This window comes from Mytilus californianus, unplaced genomic scaffold (genome assembly GCF_021869535.1).
Source record: "Mytilus californianus isolate M0D057914Y unplaced genomic scaffold, xbMytCali1.0.p SCAF_6, whole genome shotgun sequence".
In the NCBI taxonomy this organism is placed as follows: domain Eukaryota; kingdom Metazoa; phylum Mollusca; class Bivalvia; order Mytilida; family Mytilidae; genus Mytilus; species Mytilus californianus.
Window position 1 is genome coordinate 98,231,677 of NW_026262712.1, and position 21,438 is coordinate 98,253,114.

At 31.9% G+C, this 21,438-nt stretch overlaps 1 protein-coding gene across 6 annotated transcripts in view; it reads left to right on the plus strand.

Moving 5' to 3' along the window:
• The window catches only part of LOC127705441 (LIM domain only protein 3-like), a 152,417-nt gene that overhangs the window by 121,675 nt on the left and 9,304 nt on the right, over window positions 1-21,438 (plus strand). The window contains exon 1 of one of the 6 annotated variants that reach the window (XM_052209762.1): window positions 14,796-15,042. The exons of the other annotated variants lie outside the window; for them this stretch is intronic. Coding sequence (XP_052065722.1) covers window positions 15,021-15,042 — 22 coding nt within the window. The 5' untranslated portion in view covers window positions 14,796-15,020. Of the gene's footprint in view, window positions 1-14,795; window positions 15,043-21,438 lie in introns of those variants that run through there. 6 annotated transcript variants of the gene reach the window in all.

Consider the following 21,438-nt stretch of genomic DNA (forward strand, 5'->3'; position numbering starts at 1 on the left):
GATAATTATTGATAAAGACAGATGGGATGACAGTTGACTGTCTGGCTGATGTTACTGACCATTATTGTGGTGTTTTATCATTGAATCCTTATGATGGGAGATGATTTGGATATAGATGATGAGTTCTGGAATCAGCTAGAAGGTAAAGTCAAATATATCAAATTTTATTGACTTTTTGGAATTTTCGGTTTTTAAATGCTCTTCAACTTCATATTTCATGTGGCCTTCACGCATCACTCACGCATCACTCACAATGAGTATTATGAAGACGAATCCTGTGTCTGGCATTCAACATTATAAGCCTAGTATATCTTCGATTAACATTATAAGCCTGGTATATCTACGATTAACATTATAAGCCTGGTATATCTACGATTAACATTATAAGCCTGGTATATCTACGATTAACATTATAAGGCTGGTATATCTACGATTAACATTATAAGCCTGGTATATCTACGATTAACATTATAAGCCTGGTAGCCTAGTATATATTCGATAACTTGTTATGATGACACACAAGGGTTGATTCTTTTGTCTTTTAATAAAAATCTCAAAAAAACTTAAGTTTAACCCTGCTACATGTTCATTTACCTTAATAATTGAAAGTGAGGAACCTCAGTCTTTGATTGTTTTAAGTCATATAACCATTTATTTATGTTACTTGTAGAAATTGGTGTGGATTGCTGATCATTTATAGACTTTGTTTTATTTCTTCAAAACTTTAATGAATATTTAGAGATTTGATGGTAAATACTTACAGTGTAGACACCTTTCTACTATTGAAGACTGTGTGTTGCCTTCTAAATGTCTTATTTATTTTTGTTGTTGGGTTGCTTCCTCATTAAAAGATATCCCATGTCTTTTTATTCATATTTCTTAATTATTTAGAGTAATCCATGATGTTTGGAAACTTATTGTAAGTTAATAAAATTGGTTTAAATAATTGCAATGTGAGTACAGGAAAGGAAATTTCCTGTAGATAGAGGAAGACTTTATACACTATATTGTTATCTTGTTGAAAGATATAGGAAGTCTTCAATTTTTCTATCAGAGTGTTAGGTTGCAAAAAAAAAATAGTAAAATAAGACATTAAAAATAAATAACAAATATCATATGAATTAAAACACAAAAGTAATGAAATCAGGAGTTGTTAGTAGTTGACAAAACTTAAATTGATTTTAAATTTTTTGTTTCGCCTTGATGGAGTTAAAAAGGGAGACTGAGGTATGCTGTTTAGGTCAGCGGCAGCAGTGTCAACAATGTATTAGTTTGTGATTAGGGCAAATTATGGGGAACCACTAGTTGTAGGTCAATGATATTTGGTATGCAATTGTATAAGCATTGGCATGGTATGAAAATGCATGAAGCATTGGCACATCTCATGTCCATAGAGATTGTTGGCTCCACCCCTCAGTCATTGGTCAATTGACTTTGAATGTTTTACATAGTTTACATGTTAAATTTTGTGATTAGATCAGTGTAAGAGGAACCACTAATGTTAAGTTAATGACAGCATTAGCATTTGCAAGTCTTCTTTTTATGGAGATTATTTGGCCCCACCCGCCATCATGGTGCATTGACTTTGAAACTTTTACATTGTTTACAAGTTAAAGTTTGTGTTTAGGTAAGTGTTAAGGGAACCACTTAGGATAAGTCAAATGTATTTGGTTGCAGTTTTAAGTTTATAAACATTGGCATTTCTCATTTGCATGGGGGTTATTTTGTCCTGCTCCTTAAGTCATGGTTCATTGACTTTGATTGTTTGCATAGTTTATATATTTAGATATTGCCATTTGTATTCAATATATGCATTATACTATCAAAATTACAAAAAGGCAAGTCATATCTCTGTGTCAACAGTTTATTATCATCATGTAGTTACAAACTTAACTACTATTTTTAGAGGAAAAAAATATTGTAATAGTAAAGAGAGTCCTCAATTTCTTTCTGTAATCTACTATGGTACTATGAACTTCCGTTTTTATTATCTAGTATTATTGGATATGGAAATTACGATATTTAATAGCTTTATCCATATTGTTTTCTTACACATCTCTAATCATGCTGTACACCAAATACCAATTTTCGGTACAGAAAATCTTGTTACGGCAGGAGCTTGTAATAGATTGATACACGAGTGTCAGGTAATTAAAAACATGATTAAAATATTGCATACACATTGTTCGCCTAATTACGAACCCAGAGTTGCAATTACATTAGCTTGCAACCTGTATATACTGTTGAATTAATTTCCCTTCTGACCAAACTCTCAAGTTATTCAATTACTAACAGTAACTGTGTTCAAACAGATATTTGCAAGGGGAAATGAGTAAGGTGCTATTTGGGTAAAATTGTAATTTTGGTGTCAGTTCTAATTAGTAGTCCAGCTATATTCCTGAAATACAATACTTATTGTGTATAAAGGACTAAAGAAGCTTCTCAGTAAAAGACTGTAAGTAAAATTATGTAAACTTGTATATATGTAGGGAACAAAAAAAATATAATATAAAGAAAAGAATATATTTAAACTTAAAAATATTTTTTTTGTTCTGTTAGTTTTTAATGTAAGAATATTCTCTACAGATTTATATTTTGCTCTGGCTGTAAATAAAGTATTCTGCTTTAGGACATATTAAACCAAATTAAAATGGTATTCCTCTGCTATGCTGTTATACAGTGGATATAGAAATATGAATAGTTCACAATGGCAGCTTTACATTTATAAACAAATTTTAATGATGAATAGAAGTTGATGTCTGGTGGTCCCTACAAGTGTCTATGACAAGTCTCTAGGCTCTCACTCAGATCACATATATCAATTAAAATCTTACAAATTAACCAAGAAATGCATTCTAAATGTGTAAAAAAACTATCTAAGCTATTTATAAAATTCTCCTGATCATTAAACATGGATCATTAACTAGGGAAAAAAAGATCCATGTATAATTCTTACATATCACATATCAAATGGAAATGTTCTTTTCATGTTCTGTGGCAGACATATACTGATTTGTTTAACTGATATCGTTTAAGATTGCAATGCAATCACCATTAAAATGTTTAGATTTTTTGCTGTCATTATGTTACAGCTTAATGTATTTACAGAAAGCATAATGGAATTTTGATTTGTAATAATTGAAGGAGGGGTATAAAGTGCATTGTAGCATCCAGGAAATATAGCTACCATAATTGAAGGAGGGGTATATAGTTTACTATAGCATCCAAAAAATATAACTCAATTAATTATCAAAATTTCTCAATTCTTACACAAATTTTAGTGAAATCCGATGCATTTTTTTTTAAACATTTGCATATATAACAGTACACAATGTATTTGAAAAAAAAGGTTGTTAGAAGTAAAAAAGATCTTAAGAAATTCAGAAATTTTTTTATAAACTAAAATTTCAAAAAACAGCCGTCCATGAGGCTACAATCTGAGGTCATTTCGGCAAAGCAGTAGTAGAGGTTTGAATTTCCTGTATTTCAATGTTTGCTCTATAAATGAACAAAAATACTTTGAAATTAACCATATGCATTTATTTTCACATTGTCATTAATGCATTGATTATAGATAAGGAAAACAACCAAACTTCTTCATTTTTACAGTGGTTAAAAAGTGCTAGCATTTTCTATATTTGTTACCAAATATTCATGACATTTTGAATGGAGCAATTAAGGAGAGGATCCCATAGGGAAATTATATGATATTAGAAGCTGATTCCGTGGTGATACAAAGACAATGCCTTATTAGATACACATCACTAAAAAGCTTTCCCTACTCACTGTAATAGACACTCAGGCTAAATACACTATAAATATGTCACCAGGGACAACAACAGTCAAATGTGTTTTACAAAGTTTTCATCCTTAGTGATACAACTTACATTGTAACCTTTGTCCTTAACTAATGTTACTAGAAATCCAGTTGGTCTTAGTTTGGTCAATTCAAAGGTCATCAGCTGTATTTAAATTAATCCTACATAGTTGTCTTTATACAGCTCTGTAATAACTGGTTAGAAAGTTACTCATTGATATGTTTTGCTGAATATGCAGTATGAGTTTTGCTCATTGTTGAAGACTGTATGGTGACCTTTATCTGTTACATTCTATTGTTATTTGGTCTGGGGGAGAGTTGTCTCATTGGCAATTATACCACATCTTATTTTTATATGTAATCTTTTTTGGGGGAATCATGTCTTTAGGTGTTTTAAGTTTTTAGATCTATGAAAGGGAGTTTTCTTTTTATATATCTTGTTTTGACCCAATCAAAAGGTGTAGGCACCAAGTTTTACCTGCTCCACAAGTATGTATATCCCAATTTAGACAACTAATTTTAGCTATAATGAAATTATTTGAATATTTTGGACTAATTAAAAGGATTACTAAAAACAAGCTCAAATTTTTACCTTTAACCTCCCAGAGTTATGTCCCTTAATATTTAGAGAAATAACAAAATTTTAGGTAATCTTAAAGTTATTATCCTTATTAATGATCAAATAAGCAACATTTGAGAATTTTACTAAAAACATTAGGAATTCTTGAATATCTTATATACATAAAACTAGGAGATACTTAATACACCACATGCAAAACACTAGAACATACTACATCAGTAAACACTTAAGTCACTATATGTACAAAATCAGTAACACAGAAGTCACTACTTGTACAACATCAGTAACAGTGACAGAAGTCACGACTTGTACAACATCAGTAACACTGAAGTCACTACTTTGTACAACATCAGTAACACTTAAGTCACTATATGTGCAAAATCAGTAAACATTAAAGTCACTGTATATATAACACCAGTGAAGTCATTACATGTACAACACCAGTTAACACTGAGGTTATCACATGTTCAACATAAGTTAACACCAAAGTCACTATATGTACAACATCAGTAACACAGAAGTCACTACTTGTACAACATCAGTAACACTGAAGTAACTATGTGTACAACATCAGTAAAACTGAAGTCACTACTTGTACAACATCAGTAACACTGAAGTCACTACATGTACAACAAAAGATAACTCTGAAGTCACTACTTGTACAACATCAGTAACACTGAAGTCACTACTTTGTACAACATCAGTAAAACTGAAGTCACTACTTGTACAGCATCAGTAACACTGAAGTCACTACATGTACAACAAAAGATAACACAAGTCAATGCTTGTACAACATCAGGAACACTTAAGTCATGACATGTACAACATAATTTAACACTGAAGTCACTACATGTACAACATCAGTAACACTGAAATCACTACTTGTACAACATCAGTAACACTGAAGTAACTATGTGGACAACATCAGTAACACTGAAGTCACTACATGTACAGCATCAGTAACACTGAAGTCACTACATGTACAACATAAGTAACACTGAATTCAATACTTGTTCAGCATCAGGAACACTGAAGTCACTACTTGTACAGCATCAGTAACACTGAAGTCACTACATGTACAACATAAATAACACTGAAGTCACTAGATGAACATCAGTAACACTGAAGTCACTACATGTACAACATAAGTAACACTGAAGTCACTAGATTAACATCAGTAACTCTGAAGTCACTACATGTACAACATAAGTAACACTGAAGTCAATACTTGTTCAGCATCAGGAACACTGAAGTCACGACATGTACAGCATAAGTTAACACTGAAGTCACTACATGTACAACATCAGTAACACTGAAGTCTACTTATACAGCATCAGTAACACTGAAGTCACTACATGTACAACATAAGTTAACTCTGAAGTCACTACTTGTACAACATCAGTAACACTGAAGTCACTACTTATACAGCATCAGTAACACTGAAGTCACTACATGTACAACATAAGTTAACACTGAAGTCACTACTTGTACAACATCAGGAACACTTAAGTCACGACATGTACAACATAATTTAACACTGAAGTCACTACATGTACAACATCAGTAACACTGAAGTCACTACATATACACCATCAGTAACACTAAAGTCATGAGCTGCACAATAAACAGCATTTGGAACAAAATTGGATTAATGAGAATAAGTTTCTTAGGTTAATACTTTATGAACTAATATTCTGAATAGTCAATTATCACAATAGTGACATTGTTTCTAATTGAAGGCTGTTTTGCAATGGGAAAAAAGTCCATTCGACAAACTGTTGTCCCTTTCTACACAAAAGTAGTGACAAAAGCATAGGTGAGACATTATTTTTGACTTTGTAGGAACACATAGATCAATTGTAGATAGGGGATTGCAAAATAACTGGTTACTGAATTAAAAGTCTTACCAGGGTACATACATCAAAACATACTTCTTCCACCAGTTTAACATTGACAGGGAACACATTTTGTCCTTAAGAGTTATCTCCCTTCCCTTAAAATTCTAAAATTAGAAACGAAGTGGTATTGCAAAATTGAAAATGAACTATTCAGAGTACAGACTAAAATAGAATAATTTATTCATAGGCTAATAAAAGTCTCTTAAGTTGCAAAATCATGGCTGCTTAATTGTATATTCTTATATAATACTTAGTCTGGTGTAATAGTTGTGCATTTATGGACTGTTAAGTCATCAAAAATAATTCCAAAGAACAATGTGTTTCCTTTACAAATGATGATTATCTCTTCAAGCGTTTGTGATAATTATTTAAAAAATTTTGTTTTTCATTGTATTATTTTTACCAATCGTAATTGAATGTTAATTACCCTAACTCTTAATGCATTTTCTGGCTTAATTTCACCCAGTTTAGAAGTCTGCATCACTAATTACTAATTTCCACTGTATATACTGTATTTTCCTTGATGTAAACGGTTGTCTGAAATTGACATCCGGTAATTTTTGAAAATTAACGGATATCTATTTATGTGAAGAACATTTAGTATATTCTTTTAAGTTAATGATATTTTAATGGCTGGCCCTAGTTATAGACTGATTCTGACAAACTTCATGATGGTCAATTGTATAATTACAATGGCTGGCCCTAGTTATAGACCGATTCTGATAAACTTCATGATGGTCAATTGTATAATTACAAATTTAACTGCAGTCATCTAATTGTTTATGAAAAATTAAACACCGTTGCAGCATTTATAATTGATTGATTGATTGTTGGTTGCTTTACGTCCAGTGGCAAATATTTCATGCATATTCAGGACGAGAACAAGTTCACAATAAATACAATAGGTAGGTTCTGTAATAGATTAAGGGATTAAGGTCGGAGAAATTTAGACTGCCACGGGAAATGAGGGTATATTGGATAGGGACAGAAATTTAGCCTTGTAACAGGTCACCTACGGACCCCTCAAAGAGTTGTTGCAAGGGTTCTTATCGTGCAAAGAGCGTGGCACTCTCTTTAAACGAGGCATCGGATTTAACGTCCCCATTCTGACCGGACGTGGCTGCAAATTTGTACATCCCGCACAGCCAAACGGACGCCCCACTTTGACGAGGGTTTTACCGCCGGTCGGAGGAAGACCAATGGTGACCATACTTCTATTCCCCAGTCACCCTTGGGGATGCAGCATTTATAAAGTCTTGGATCCATTGTAATGTTAAACTAACAATAATCAATCAATTTTGTAATTTTTTTAATCTGTGAAGGTTTCTAGGTACAAATATATAATCCAATAATTCAAACCATATATTAATTGTCCTCATTTTTTTAAGCTTAGACTGTTATTATGATAAAACCATAAGTTTGCATGCATAAATCGTAATCTGAAAGATGGATTATTAAGAATTTTAAAAAGGCAAAAAAAAAAAAAAAAAAAAAAAAAAGGCCATGTAATTTTCTAGTAGTCACAGGTTGGTTACATCAGTTCTTACAAAAGTAACTCTTTATAAATGTTAAAACTATCAACCAACTGATAATGTTTCTGACTGTGACATTGTAAAACCAGCCTTCCATGATCCATTTCAAATCTCACTCACCCAACCACCACCCAACCACAACCCCACCAGCCTCCCATGATCCATTTCAAATCTCCCCCAATGTATCCATGTACTTTTCAGATCAGTCAAACAAGGAATTAATTGAATCTGAAATAATTTCGAATTCTAGAAAATTTATCAGAAATGTATGATGATAACTAACCAAACTAAAGAGGATTAGCCAAGTTTAATTTAACTTTTATTCTCACTGATATTTCAGTATGAACTAACTTACCCTCTTCATGAAACTGCAGGGTTAGTTTTCATCATACATTTCTTATCATTTTTCCAGAATTCAAAATTATTCCAGATTCAAATACATTTGTAATTCTTTGTTATAACCAAATTATTGATAATGTTTCTGACTTTGTACATGGTTAAACCAGCCTTCCATTATCCATCCCAAATCTCCCCCACCACACCCTCACCCCATTGCCTCCAGCACTCCCAAATGTATACAAATGTCACCAAATCACCAGATTTGTACATGCTAAGTAAGAGAATATGTCTTCTTTAATAATGCATGTAAGGTTTAACACTTAATCTGATTTAGTTCTAAGAAAGTCCTGATATTAAATCCCATTATGTACCTCTTAACTAATGTCAGAAAATTTGAATCATATGAAAGTGTTAGGATTTTGTATAAAAACTTTACATCAACCATTAGGAGTCAATGTTAGGTTATGCTAAAGTGCCAAACAGAATGAGTAAAACCTTTTAACGAAAAATGTTTTTGCACTCGGCTGTCAAAGATTAAATGGTTCTAATAGGCAAGGTTTTTTTCTTTCAAATTAATACAGTTTTTGCATTATGAAACTTTCATATAGACTTTATAAATAGTTGATGGGAAGGGATAAAGTTGATATTTGAATGAGGATCAGCGAGGGTGAGTTGTTTATTTTGTCAGTAAATCTTAAAATCAATAGTAACAAATTGTTCTTAATGAATCTTGTGATGAATTTAATGTTCATTCACAATTTTTCTGATGTTTTTTACTGTGAAAAGGAAATATGATAAGCATATTAATAGCGATATATATGATAAGTATTGATACAAAGAAATAACAGCTAGATAAGGTTTGATACTAAATTAGAGGCATCAGTCTAATGTTACATTTTATGTAATATAACTGTAATAAATTGGTATAAACTTTTGTTTGAATGGTGGAAGGTGAATTGTTATGGAGAGAGTAAAATTGTAAGGCACCATAGGAACTTGTTTCTATTCATTGGGAGGTCGACTATCCATATATTCTATTATATATGGATAGTCAACCACTGAATTGATAATACAAGTGCCTGTGTAAGGCACCTATTTAGTATTATAATTATTTGGCTATTACCAAATTTCCATTTGTTTTCAATGGTCTAGAGCATACAATAGTTTTTCTATTCTCAAAGAAATATAATTTTCTTAGACTTCACCCTGTAAAGCCTCCTTGGGTTACGCAACTTCTAAAACACTCTACAGATCCATTAGTTTGAAAATCTGTTAAACATTTATTGGTATTGAAAGTCATTAAAACCATTAGCTCAAAAAATAAGCTTATGTCATGTTAACCAGTAGGGGAGTCAATTTTGTCTATTAAATACCTATGATTGGAAGGATTTTATTGTTTTAACAGTATGTAGACATGTCAGATTTACCAGTGAAGTGTGCAACAATTTACAGAAGTTCTTATCAATGATCACTAAATATATTAATTGGCAGTGTTTGTAATGCAATGGAAATGCAAATTTTCAGTGATCAAAGTGGACATCATTTGGGATTAATATAAAATACTGTGTTCAACTGGACAATGAACAATTCAAAATTTATGTCTTAAAACTGAACTAGTGTTATGGATTTTTGGCCATTTTGACAGCCTAAATATTTGAATAATCAAATGTTTTCTATACTGAATATAAGCAAAAACCGTGCCCAGATATCTTCCTTTAACATTAGAATACCTTCGATGGAAGTAACTATGTATAGTATGTTCATTTGATTTTGTATGACAATGCAAATTTACTAAGTTTAAATATAAAAATAAGGAGAGCTTACTAAGTAAACAGAGACCAAATGACGTAAATTATTAGCAACTTTAGGTCACCATATGGCCTTTAACAATGAGCAAAACCCATAGCTTATATAAGCTATAAAAGGCTGTGGCATGACAAAGCATGAAATAATTCAATAGAGAAAAACTGACTTCCTGATTTATGCTTAAAACAACAAACTAATTGATTGATTGATTGGTGTTTGGTGGAAGTCAGTTTTTATTGGTTGAGGATGCTGGAGTGCCAAGAGAGAACAACCAACCTGCTCTAGGAAAAGACAATCCTACAGTCAACTAAAATTGGAATCAAAAGCACATGCCACGTGCCGGATTCAAACTCACATTCTCTATATAGTGTTGACAGGCTTAAAAACAAATAAGGCAGCTGAGAGCAACCAATGATAACCACTAAATAACAGGCTCCTGGGACAGGCACACAAAGACAGCAACCAATGATAACCACTAAATAACAGGCTCCTGACTAATGGGACAGGCACATAAAGACAGCAACCAATGATAACCACTAAATAACAGGCTCCTGACTAATGGGACAGGCACATAAAGACAGCAACCAATGATAACCACTGAATAACAGGCTCCTGACTAATGGGACAGGCACATAAAGACAGCAACCAATGATAACCACTGAATAACAGGCTCCTGACTAATGGGACAGGCACATAAAGACAGCAACCAATGATAACCACTGAATAACAGGCTCCTGACTAATGGGACAGGCACATAAAGACAGCAACCAATGATAACCACTGAATAACAGGCTCCTGACTAATGGGACAGGCACATAAAGACAGCAACCAATGATAACCACTGAATAACAGGCACATAAAGACAGCAACCAATGATAACCACTGAATAACAGGCACATAAAGACAGCAACCAATGATAACCACTGAATAACAGGCTCCTGACTAATGGGACAGGCACATAAAGACTGCAACCAATGATAACCACTGAATAACAGGCTCCTGACTAATGGGACAGGCACATAAAGACAGCAACCAATGATAACCACTGAATAACAGGCTCCTGACTAATGGGACAGGCACATAAAGACAGCAACCAATGATAACCACTGAATAACAGGCTCCTGACTAATGGGACGGGCACATAAAGACAGCAACCAATGATAACTACTGAATAACAGACTCCTGACTAACGGGACAGGCACATAAAGAATATGGCGGGGTTAAACAACCCTCCCCTAATCTGGAACAGTTGTGTAACAGCCACAAATGAACATATTAACAAAATCAATTTAAAATGACTTGACTCATCAGATTTGTACTCGGAAGAAAAAAAAAACTAACAAAAATTGGACTTTATGATTACTTATGATTACATTTCAATTAGTTGTAAGGAAGTTTGATGGTGGGAAAGCAGTGTCTTAGATGTCACAAATAACCAAAACTTATAGATTATAAACTAAAGTGGACAATTTATAGCCTTAATGGACTTCTGTATAAAGTTTATAACTAATTCATTCCTTTGTTAATATTATTAATGAATTAAATGTATTTAAATTTTAATTTCATTGATGGGAATCATAGTAAACACTCAATTTAAAGTTAGGAAAATAGTAAATAGAAAATTATATCCCACTAGGGTATTAATGCAACTTAAAAATTCGCTGGTGTAATACCCTAAATTTAAACAGCACTTAATTATGTAGATTTTGTAAGTAGACTTACATGTAAGGGTTCATACAACCTAGGTAGTTTGTTTTGGTTTACTAATGCTGTCAAATTGAAAGTTGTTACTATTAGCTGTAATCTAGCTTTAGTTGAAAGTCCATGTTTTGAAAGTTTAATCCAATTACACACTATAAAGAGTGCTTCTTTCTTTACTCTAACTAATTGAATTATAACAAATATTTTTAGAACAATTTATAATTGTTTAAAATTTACAACAAATTTGTTAGTACGAAAGTTTTATTTCAGGCATTGTGAGAATTAGTCATTTCAGTTTAGTGTTGACATAGTTATTACACCTAGAAGTAGATGTTTTAATTCAATGTTTTAAGAGAAATAGCTATCTACTATTTTTCAAATTGGAATTCCGATTGTACAACTGCAATATTTGGATATTTTTGACGGACTACTATTTGGTATGTTATTTTGATTTTCTATACTTTTTATTGTGATTTTAAACTTTTCTTAATTTAAAAGTTGTGGCCTTTGTGATACAACATCTATAATTAGGTTACAGTGACCTTATTTCTTAATTGCTCTAAATCTACATCTAATTTGAATGCATATTGACTTTTATGACTTATCTTGTAGATTTACTCATATATTTCATATTATGCCAGTTAGAAAATTTCTTCATCCAACAAAATTATAAAACAATGACGCCTTAATTGGCATACATTGATTTTGTTGTTGAGAAAGTTTTCTGTTTTTACAAGACTTTAGTTTAAGATACACATGTCTTCTACCATATCTTGTAGGTTCTGATCCATCATTTATCTTAATTTGTCTTAATTTGGTTACAATTCTTTCTTTGATAGCCCTCTGGGACTATGTTGTATTTTCTAGCCATCAGGGATTTCCCTCTGAGTTCTTCCGTGTTTATTATTGTAAATAATTTTTTATTTATTGATGGTCGGTAAATTATAACTGACGATGCATTCCTTTGTGTTTTAGATTGGTTGAGATCATGTTTTATATATATAAAAAAGGTACTGGAAATTAATTCTGTGTTTTTACAGATGTGAGGGTCTGTTACAGCAAAAAAATTTGAATTTACAGAGGTTAAAATTTTTTTTTAACCTCAGCTGTTAACAATGATGATGAATCATACTGTTTAAGCAATTTATATTTGTAAAAGTTGAAATAGTGAAAAATCACAATATCAAAGGGTCTTTAAGTATGTGAAAGGGAAGGTTCTCATTTAAATGATTGTGTCATAAGGAATTCCCCATATATAGCCTCTAAATGGAAGAGAAACATGCTCTATGTTAGTATGAAATTTTGCTCCTTTGTGAATTTGTTTATTAGATAGTTGTATGCATGTTTGAATACTTTTATTGAATGTTATTGAAGTGGAGCTAATAAAACGAGCATTATTTAATGTTTCTCATCAAATTAATAAAAGACGAGAAGACAAGGAGTGTTAAATAATGGTTGTATCTGTATCATATCTCAATAGTGGCTTGTCAGACAAATTTTCAGCTCTGCTGTTTTTGAAATATAATTAATTTGTAATTTGAAAAATTCTAATGCAAATGAGAAAGCATGGCACTTTGTTGTTTCACCTGAGATGAAAGTCAATGAAACGAGAGGTGTGCTTAAGTCACACAGGTGAGACATATCTCTGTATTGACAGTTTATTTTATATTTAGGAGAATTTCTGCCTTATTATATTGGGGAAACACACTAATCTTGGAAGGGGGGGGCACTTCCTATATACAATGTGATAGGACGTGCCGCTGGAATAGGTCACCTTTTCAAGCTTGAATATGTGAATATGTCGGGAAAACTATCAGAAATATATGATTAGGTCAATAAAGTTCCCATAACTTTTTCGTCTGTCATCTTTCTTGGTGTTCCCAGCTGTGTTTTTATCAACCAATTTTCTCTCTTTTGGCACTTTGGTATATCCATTTTTACATTACACACCACATGAAACCCAAACAATATGGGAAAAGGTTACATTTTTACCTACGCAATATATGAAAAGGTACACATTTTTAAAATCTAAATTATATGAAAAGGGTGGGGTAACAGAACCCCAGCAGCACCCCCTATCAATTAAGTATTGAAGTTGTTGACAGGCTAGCGATACAGTAGTTGAGTTTAACTTAGACCACTCGGCCACCGAAGTCCCCATGGGTACTCAGTGTATGATCTCTCTTTTGGGGAAATTGCATGGGTGAGCTCTGCCTGGTACTTTTGATCTTTTTGTACTTATTACTAAACAGCTTTGATGTCTCTCTCTGAATTTAAATACATTTGTACTAAAATTCCACTAGAATTGAATTATATCTGCAAAATTGCAGCCATGGTGGGTTTTAAGGCTTTTTAATGTTTCTCCATACTAATGGAAGACTTGAAATTTACTTTTATGTAAATGGTTAACTGAAATTTGCAGATTTATGCTGTAAACTGCATGTACTTATATTTTGTAAATTATATGCCTTATGAATAGTTTGTGAATTTGATATGAGCACCTGCTGAAAGATTTCAATCAACTAATTATAAATTGTAATTTAAAAAGCATTACAAGATTAGTTTTTATTTTATCAATAAGAATTTAAATTAAAATTGTTTATGCATAATTATAATAAAAAATGATTAAAATTTTATGCAATCTATTCAGAATGGTCAATCATTTGTGAATTAAAAAGTAGAAAAATTAATAATTTCTTATTATGGACTACAATGGTCTAATTATTAATGAGTTTGTTTTGAATAAAAGGATATTTAGTTGAGTAACATTGCTTTTTATGATAGAATAAGGTTGATTACTGTAAAATCCAGTATATCAGTTTAGACAATAAACCTTCACAGCTAATCTTACGTTCAATCTAGATTAAAAAATGAATTAAGATATGAAAAAATAAGTGTGGGATATAAAGCCGTAAAAATCCATGATTAATTGCAAGATGTTAGCTAGCCTAGTAATTATTTGCAAACAATTATAGTCCTTAACAATGAATGGGGAAAGTTAATAATTATGATGTTATCACAAAGAAATTTACAATTGGCCAGTAACATTCGCTTTTCTCTATTACCTAATTATAACTGTATTGAATAAACAACAGTAACAAGGCGTTCGGTATTATTAATGCTCAACGGGACTTGATATGAAGACTGAGAGCCTCATTATAACACATATTAATTCTCTATAATAACGGGAGGGGATTAATTTCCGAGGATCACGTCTGTAGTGTCACACATCATACTTTCAGCAGTTATTGGATTTTTTTGTACAGTTTTGATATAAAGCTATGGGAGAATAGAGCAGTTTACTTTTATTTCGACATATCTTTTTTGTAACGCCTTTGGATAATAGAATGATTACCCAGCCTAGTGAAGGTAAGAATTAATGGATAATAGAACGATCAGCCGAGTGAAGGTAAGAATTAATGCTATATTTAAACGTGAATGATCTTTTAATAGTATGATCGAGTTAACTCATCCATGGTTATTTTAGTGATGTATAGCTATACTTTTTAATGTTCACATCATTACTGGTGGTGCTGTTCATTATAAATATGTATTATGGAATTAACACAACAAAAATCATCCAGAGTTTTCATTTTCCATTTTCCATATAAGAAATTTCTGTTGTTAAAGGCTTGGATAGACTTACTGCTGATACGAGAAAATGTATATAAGTAAGGTTGTTATATTTTCAATTTAAATATTATTGAAAAGATAAACAGCTTGAATGAACATTAGGGAAATACAGTAAACTTAAAATATAATAAAACAAAATAAAATTCCTTTCATAAATGAAATTAACACTTATTAATTTTGTGTGTCTAAATCACTTTCCTGGATTTACCTTCATCAGGAAAACTCCAACACAAACATTTGAAAGCCAAGGATGTATATGATCTTAAAACACTTAAAGAGGGATTTGACCAAAAGGAACCTGAATATAATAGCCAATTTAATCAGAGTTCAACTTTACATGAGGGAGCTGGAACCATAGTTTTTCATCAACAAAGAATTTGAAAAAGTTTATTAAAAATAATGTCCGAATCCCTGACTTACTGAGTTGATAATCTGTACTTTAATAAACAAGCAAAGTGTTATAAACCTTACATCTTTATTAAAAACCTCTGTGAGTGAGGTGTGAATTGGAAATTTAAGAAAGTGTTATTTTGAATATGAGTGTTTTATGGTATTATTAACTTTGCATGAGGGAGATGAAACCTTAGCTTCTAGATTCATCAACGAAGTATTTAAGGATGTTCGCTTCTCTTGTTTTTGAATTTTTGTCAGATATTCAGAATCCTCTTGTTTTATTCATGTAGTGCCATACACAATTTTGCACGCTAACCCCTACTTTTCTTTTCATAATTTAATAACATCTAGTTTTAGAAGCCATTTTTGAAAATCTCATCAAATCCTTGTTATTTTTCATAGTTTAGGAGAGAAAAACGGTGCCAATGTTAAATATTTGAAAAATCTATAGAAAATCATTTCCTGCCAAATTTTCAATGGCTTTAGATATCTGAAAAACAAGGATACGGACCTTATAAAAGTTTTTATCTGCTTTTTTAGTTCCATTATTTATATACTATCAATTTATAACAGTCTTTTAAAAAGCCTGTTATTTTAAAACAAAGTAGCAAACTTCCTTAAGAAAAGTTTATTAAAAATAATGTCAGAACGGAATACCTGACTTGCTGAGTTGATAATGATACTGTACTTTAAGAAACAAGCAAAGTGTTATAAACCTTACATCTTTATTAACCAACTTTGTCAGTGAAGTGTCAAATTGGAAATTAAAGAAAGTGTTAATTTGAAGATGATTGTTTTATGGTAAAACTATTATTATAACCTTAATCATTGGATAATAGAATCCGAGTTATGGTATATAGATATATCCACAATCTGTTATCAGTTAGGTACAACCATCGTTACATAAGGAGTTAATGCACAAACATGAATGGTAAGCTCACCTTTTTTTCAGGATTGATTGAAATACTGGTGTATCCGACAAAAAAAATTAATTTGTATTTGATGTTCAGAGGAACACATCTTATAAATTTAATTTGTATTTGATGTTCAGAGGAAACATGTCATAGATTCTGGGACCTGAATTTAGAATTTTATGAAGCGATGCGAAAGAAACCAAAGGAACATTCAAACTCATAGGTAGAAAATAAACTGACAACGCCATGGCTAAGAAAAGAAAAGGACAAACAGACAAACAATAGTACACAAAACACAACATAGAAAACTAAAGACTGAGCAACACAAACCCCACCAAAAACTGTTATCTCAGGTGCTAGGTATTCACCAGATCCTGCTCCACATGTGGCACCTGTGGTGTTGCTCAGTTATAGACTTACTGTTGACTTAAGGAAGAGATATGTTTACATGAGAGTTGTCCTTGTATTGATCAACAACAGTGTATATGTTAAGATTTACAGGGCATACTTACAAACATTGCAGTACTCACCTTTTGAAGATTAAAGGACTGTATTGCTGTAATACATTGGTATCTGCACTTCAGTAAAACTTTTTGAGTCATGAAATGAAAAACAAACATGTCATTGTTTGGGTTACTTCCCTTAGATAGCATTAGTTCTAACTTTTCTACATGGACGTGTATGGTAAATGACAATAAAGTCATTGACTTATTTTCCCTCTTCCCCCTTTTTATTACCAGATAAGTCCTCACCTCAGTCACTGAAAACATCTCTATGTCTTGTTTATTTCCAATGATAAAAACTTGTCCTTAAAGACATTCCCATCAGTGACAGCATGTCATGGATGACAATATCAGACAACAGACCTGGGGATCAGCTGTGTTGATTTAAAGTTTTGGTAGAATTCTCATTAGAACTACAGCCCACCCTTGCTCTGTATATGAATCCCAATTAGTGGTCTTGTTAACATGTTTGATTAGTTTAATATATACAATTTCTACTTCATTAAATTTTTTTGCAGAATTTGTTTCTTGCCAGAATGTTCTCTAATGATTTCCTCTGCCTTGTCTTTGTTACAGTGGGGGTCTCATTGGAATATTGAAACTAAGGTTTTCTCTTACATGGGGAGTCTCATTGGAATGTTGAAACTAAGATTTTCTCTTACACTGGCAGTCTCATTGGAATATTGAAACTAAGGTTTTCTCTTACACAGGGAGTCTCATTGGAATATTGAAACTAAGGTTTTCTCTTACACTGGGGGTCTTATTGGAATTTTGAAACTAAGGTTTTCTCTTACACTGGGGGTCTCATTGGAATATTGAAACTAAGATTTTCTCTTACATGGGGAGTCTTATTGGAATTTTGAAACTAAGGTTTTCTCTTACATGGGGAGTAACTCATTAGAATATTGAAACTAAGGTTTTCTCTTACATGGGGAGTCTCATTGGAATATTGAAACTAAGGTTTTCTCTTACATGGGGAGTCTCATTGGAATATTGAAACTAAGGTTTTCTCTAACATTTGCAAGAACTTTGGTATGGTAGTGTAAAAAAGGTACCAAAGGGGACTTTCTTAGTGTAACTATGTATATATATATATGTGTGTATGTGTATGTACCAATTTGTAATTGTTTAATAGGATGTCTTGTTTTGAGAATTTTTTTCCTGGATTTATCTAGAAAACTGATTTGAGTTTATTGAGTAGAATTTTATTTGTCTGTTTTAACTGGGGTGCTGTCTTACATTTATATGGTACTTTGCCTAGAGAGCCCCATTCATTAATACTGGATTTAACTGGTACTTGGCTTAGAGAAACCCATCCATTATGACTGGATTTATCTGGTACTCAGCCTATAGAGCCTCATTCATCATACTGGATTTATCTGTTACTCTGCATAGAGAGCCCCATTCATTACTTTTGGATTTGTCTGTTCAATCTGGTACCCTAATGAGATTTTAAGATTGGCCACTCAAATTCAAATTGATAATTTTACTTTTGTGCCTGTGAGATGAGTAGTCAGGTAATGAAAGGCTCTCAGGTTTATATTTAAGTAACAACATATGTTCAACAGAAACATTTCAAATTAATGAAATAAACATAAAATTTCAATTCAGTGTAAGGTGGGGGGGAATGGTTGTTCTCAACATTGAAACACATAAAACATGTTGGTGAATGCAATGTTACATAAGGCTTATAGAATTTAGTAAACGTAAGTAAATTTATTAGAAGACCAATGTAGACCTAGTCAATTTAAGTAAATTTTCAATGATTATTTCCAGGTCCTGAGTACATTAGAGTAAAAATGTATGGTCCTGCCCATTCCCTTATAGTAAATTATCAGTGCTTGGTCTTGGGTCCCTAAGAGTTAATTATCAGTGGCAGGGCTTAGGGTCCATTAGAACTTATCAGTATTTGGTCCTGTGTCTATTAGATTAATTTTTTTTCCCTCAGAAAGTTGATGAATTTATCACTGTATTGTATGAAACAATGAAAAGTAAAAAATATTAACACAGGCAAATGACCACATCTTACACAATATATTTTTTAAATTATTTTTTTTTTCCGGTTTCCAATGACTATGTTGCATTTTGAAAGGATTCACATGATTATTACAAAGTTAATTTAGTTTGAAGATTATGTTTAGCAAATGATCATGTTTAGTAAATAATTTAGTATGAAGACATGTTTAGATAATAATTTAGTATGAAGACATGTTTAGTAAATAATTGAGTATGAAGAAATGTTTAGAAAATAATTTAGTATAATGATATGTTTAGTAAATAATTTAGTATGAAGACATGTTTAGTTTAGCCAGCGTAACACATCAATCTATAATTAACTCTTACTTAGTCTATTATGTATGGATCCCTTTCACTTCTTTAATCCTCCTTTGTTGTATGAACAATCTGAAAATGGTAGAGATGATCCTGGGTTGTTTATGGAGAAGGGTACCAAGTTTTAGTTTTCTCAAGGAAAGTGCTGGAGAACAAGGTCAGGAAATGACAAGATATTTACTTTTTACGCTTCATTTGAAATATGTATGTTCCACTTTTGTAAGTGATTTTGAATTTTCATATTATTTGCACTACTGAAATAACCTTGTCTATTAGTTCAGTTTTGTTTTCTGGTTTTATATTTTAAGTAGTTTTGATTAACACACCATGACTTCCATCCCATGTAATGAAAAAAGATAAATAAATTCAGGGAGCACTTAGTAGAAAAGTGGTTAATAACTTTACGACAGGGAAAAATTGATCAATTAATTGTGAAAAGAATCCAAACCTCATTTGATATTCAGAAACAGTTGTATAAACAACAGAGAACTTGTGTAATCAAAATTTGTTATAAATTGTTTTTTTTCTTTAATTCTGGGTGGTTGCATTAAAGTTTAATTTTATTGTTTTTATTCTAGATTTTATAAAAATATTATAACTTTCATATATAGAAATATCTATTTCAACATTTATCAAAAAGTGAAAGTATAGTTCTTCTGTATTCAACCCATTTAGTATTCCTATTTCTTTTCTCACTCCAGTACCTAATTCAAACCAATATCCTAAAGTTGGAAATTAATTGAAAACCTGTTATTATTACCAAATCACAACCAAGCCTAATCAGATAAGCAACATGCCTCTCCCTTCAGTGGCCTCCAACATTGACACATTACCAGTGATCATTGAAGATCAAATAGTCTCCATCAATCACAGGCTTAACTTAAGTGAAGGAAACTGTCCTAGTGTTAATTACCTCTGTTGGCCCCTGATTATAACACTTATTAATTTTCAAATTTACAGACCCAGGTGAGGTTCACAGCAGGATATTTTCTGTAAAAATATTACTACATAGCGTGCTTATATTTTATGTCAATACCAAATATGATGTAAAGATGTTAGAGATTTGATTAAGTAGTAATTGAATGGCATATACTAAAAGTAGGATCAAATCGATGTCTCAAGAAGTGGAAATAGGTCAACTTAATTTTCCCAGAAAGTCAATTTGAAACCTGTTAAGATCTGTTTTTCATAGATTCTAATCTGAAGTTAATTTGAATATCATTATTATGAGATGAAAACTGGTGGTTTGCATGTAATGGCAGTTCTTGTGTTAAGTAGAAATGCATGCGTTGTGCAGTTTGCTCAATTTTCTTAAACATTATTGTTGGGTAGCTGCATCATTGATGTTTATCCCAGTATGATACTGTTCGGCACATAATGTCAGTATCATCGATGTAAGTGTTTGAAGTATCCATTTCTCAATCCATATTTAATGAATAGTACCATCATATTGTCTGCCCTTAGTCCTTCTGATATCTACAACATCAGATCCTATCCTTATACTTACATCATTATTATTTGAGCACTCTGTTGGTCCATACCATGTTTTATTGGTTCCTGACTTACATCATTATTATTTGAGCACTCTGTTGTCCATACCATGTTATATTGGTTCCTGACATACATCATTATTATTTGAGCACTCTGTTGTCCATTCCATGTTTTAATGTTTCCTGACTTACATCCACTCTGTTGTCCATACCATGTTTTACTGTTTCCCGACTTACAAATGCACAAAACACAGTAAGAATGTGACATTAGCATCAGGTGTTTTAATTTTCAATTTTCTTTATCCTGTAAGACTTTTCTATTTCATAAAGAAGATTAAGAACAATAAAATAACGATAAATAATATAACAGGAATGGCTAGCATAGAAATGCACAAGTCAAATTAATAATTTCTTTCTCGTGTTTTAGTTCATGTATTTAAGCATCACGTATGTAAGAATGCTGGCTTTTGTCATTTAATAAGTGTGAGTGAACTCTCTCAC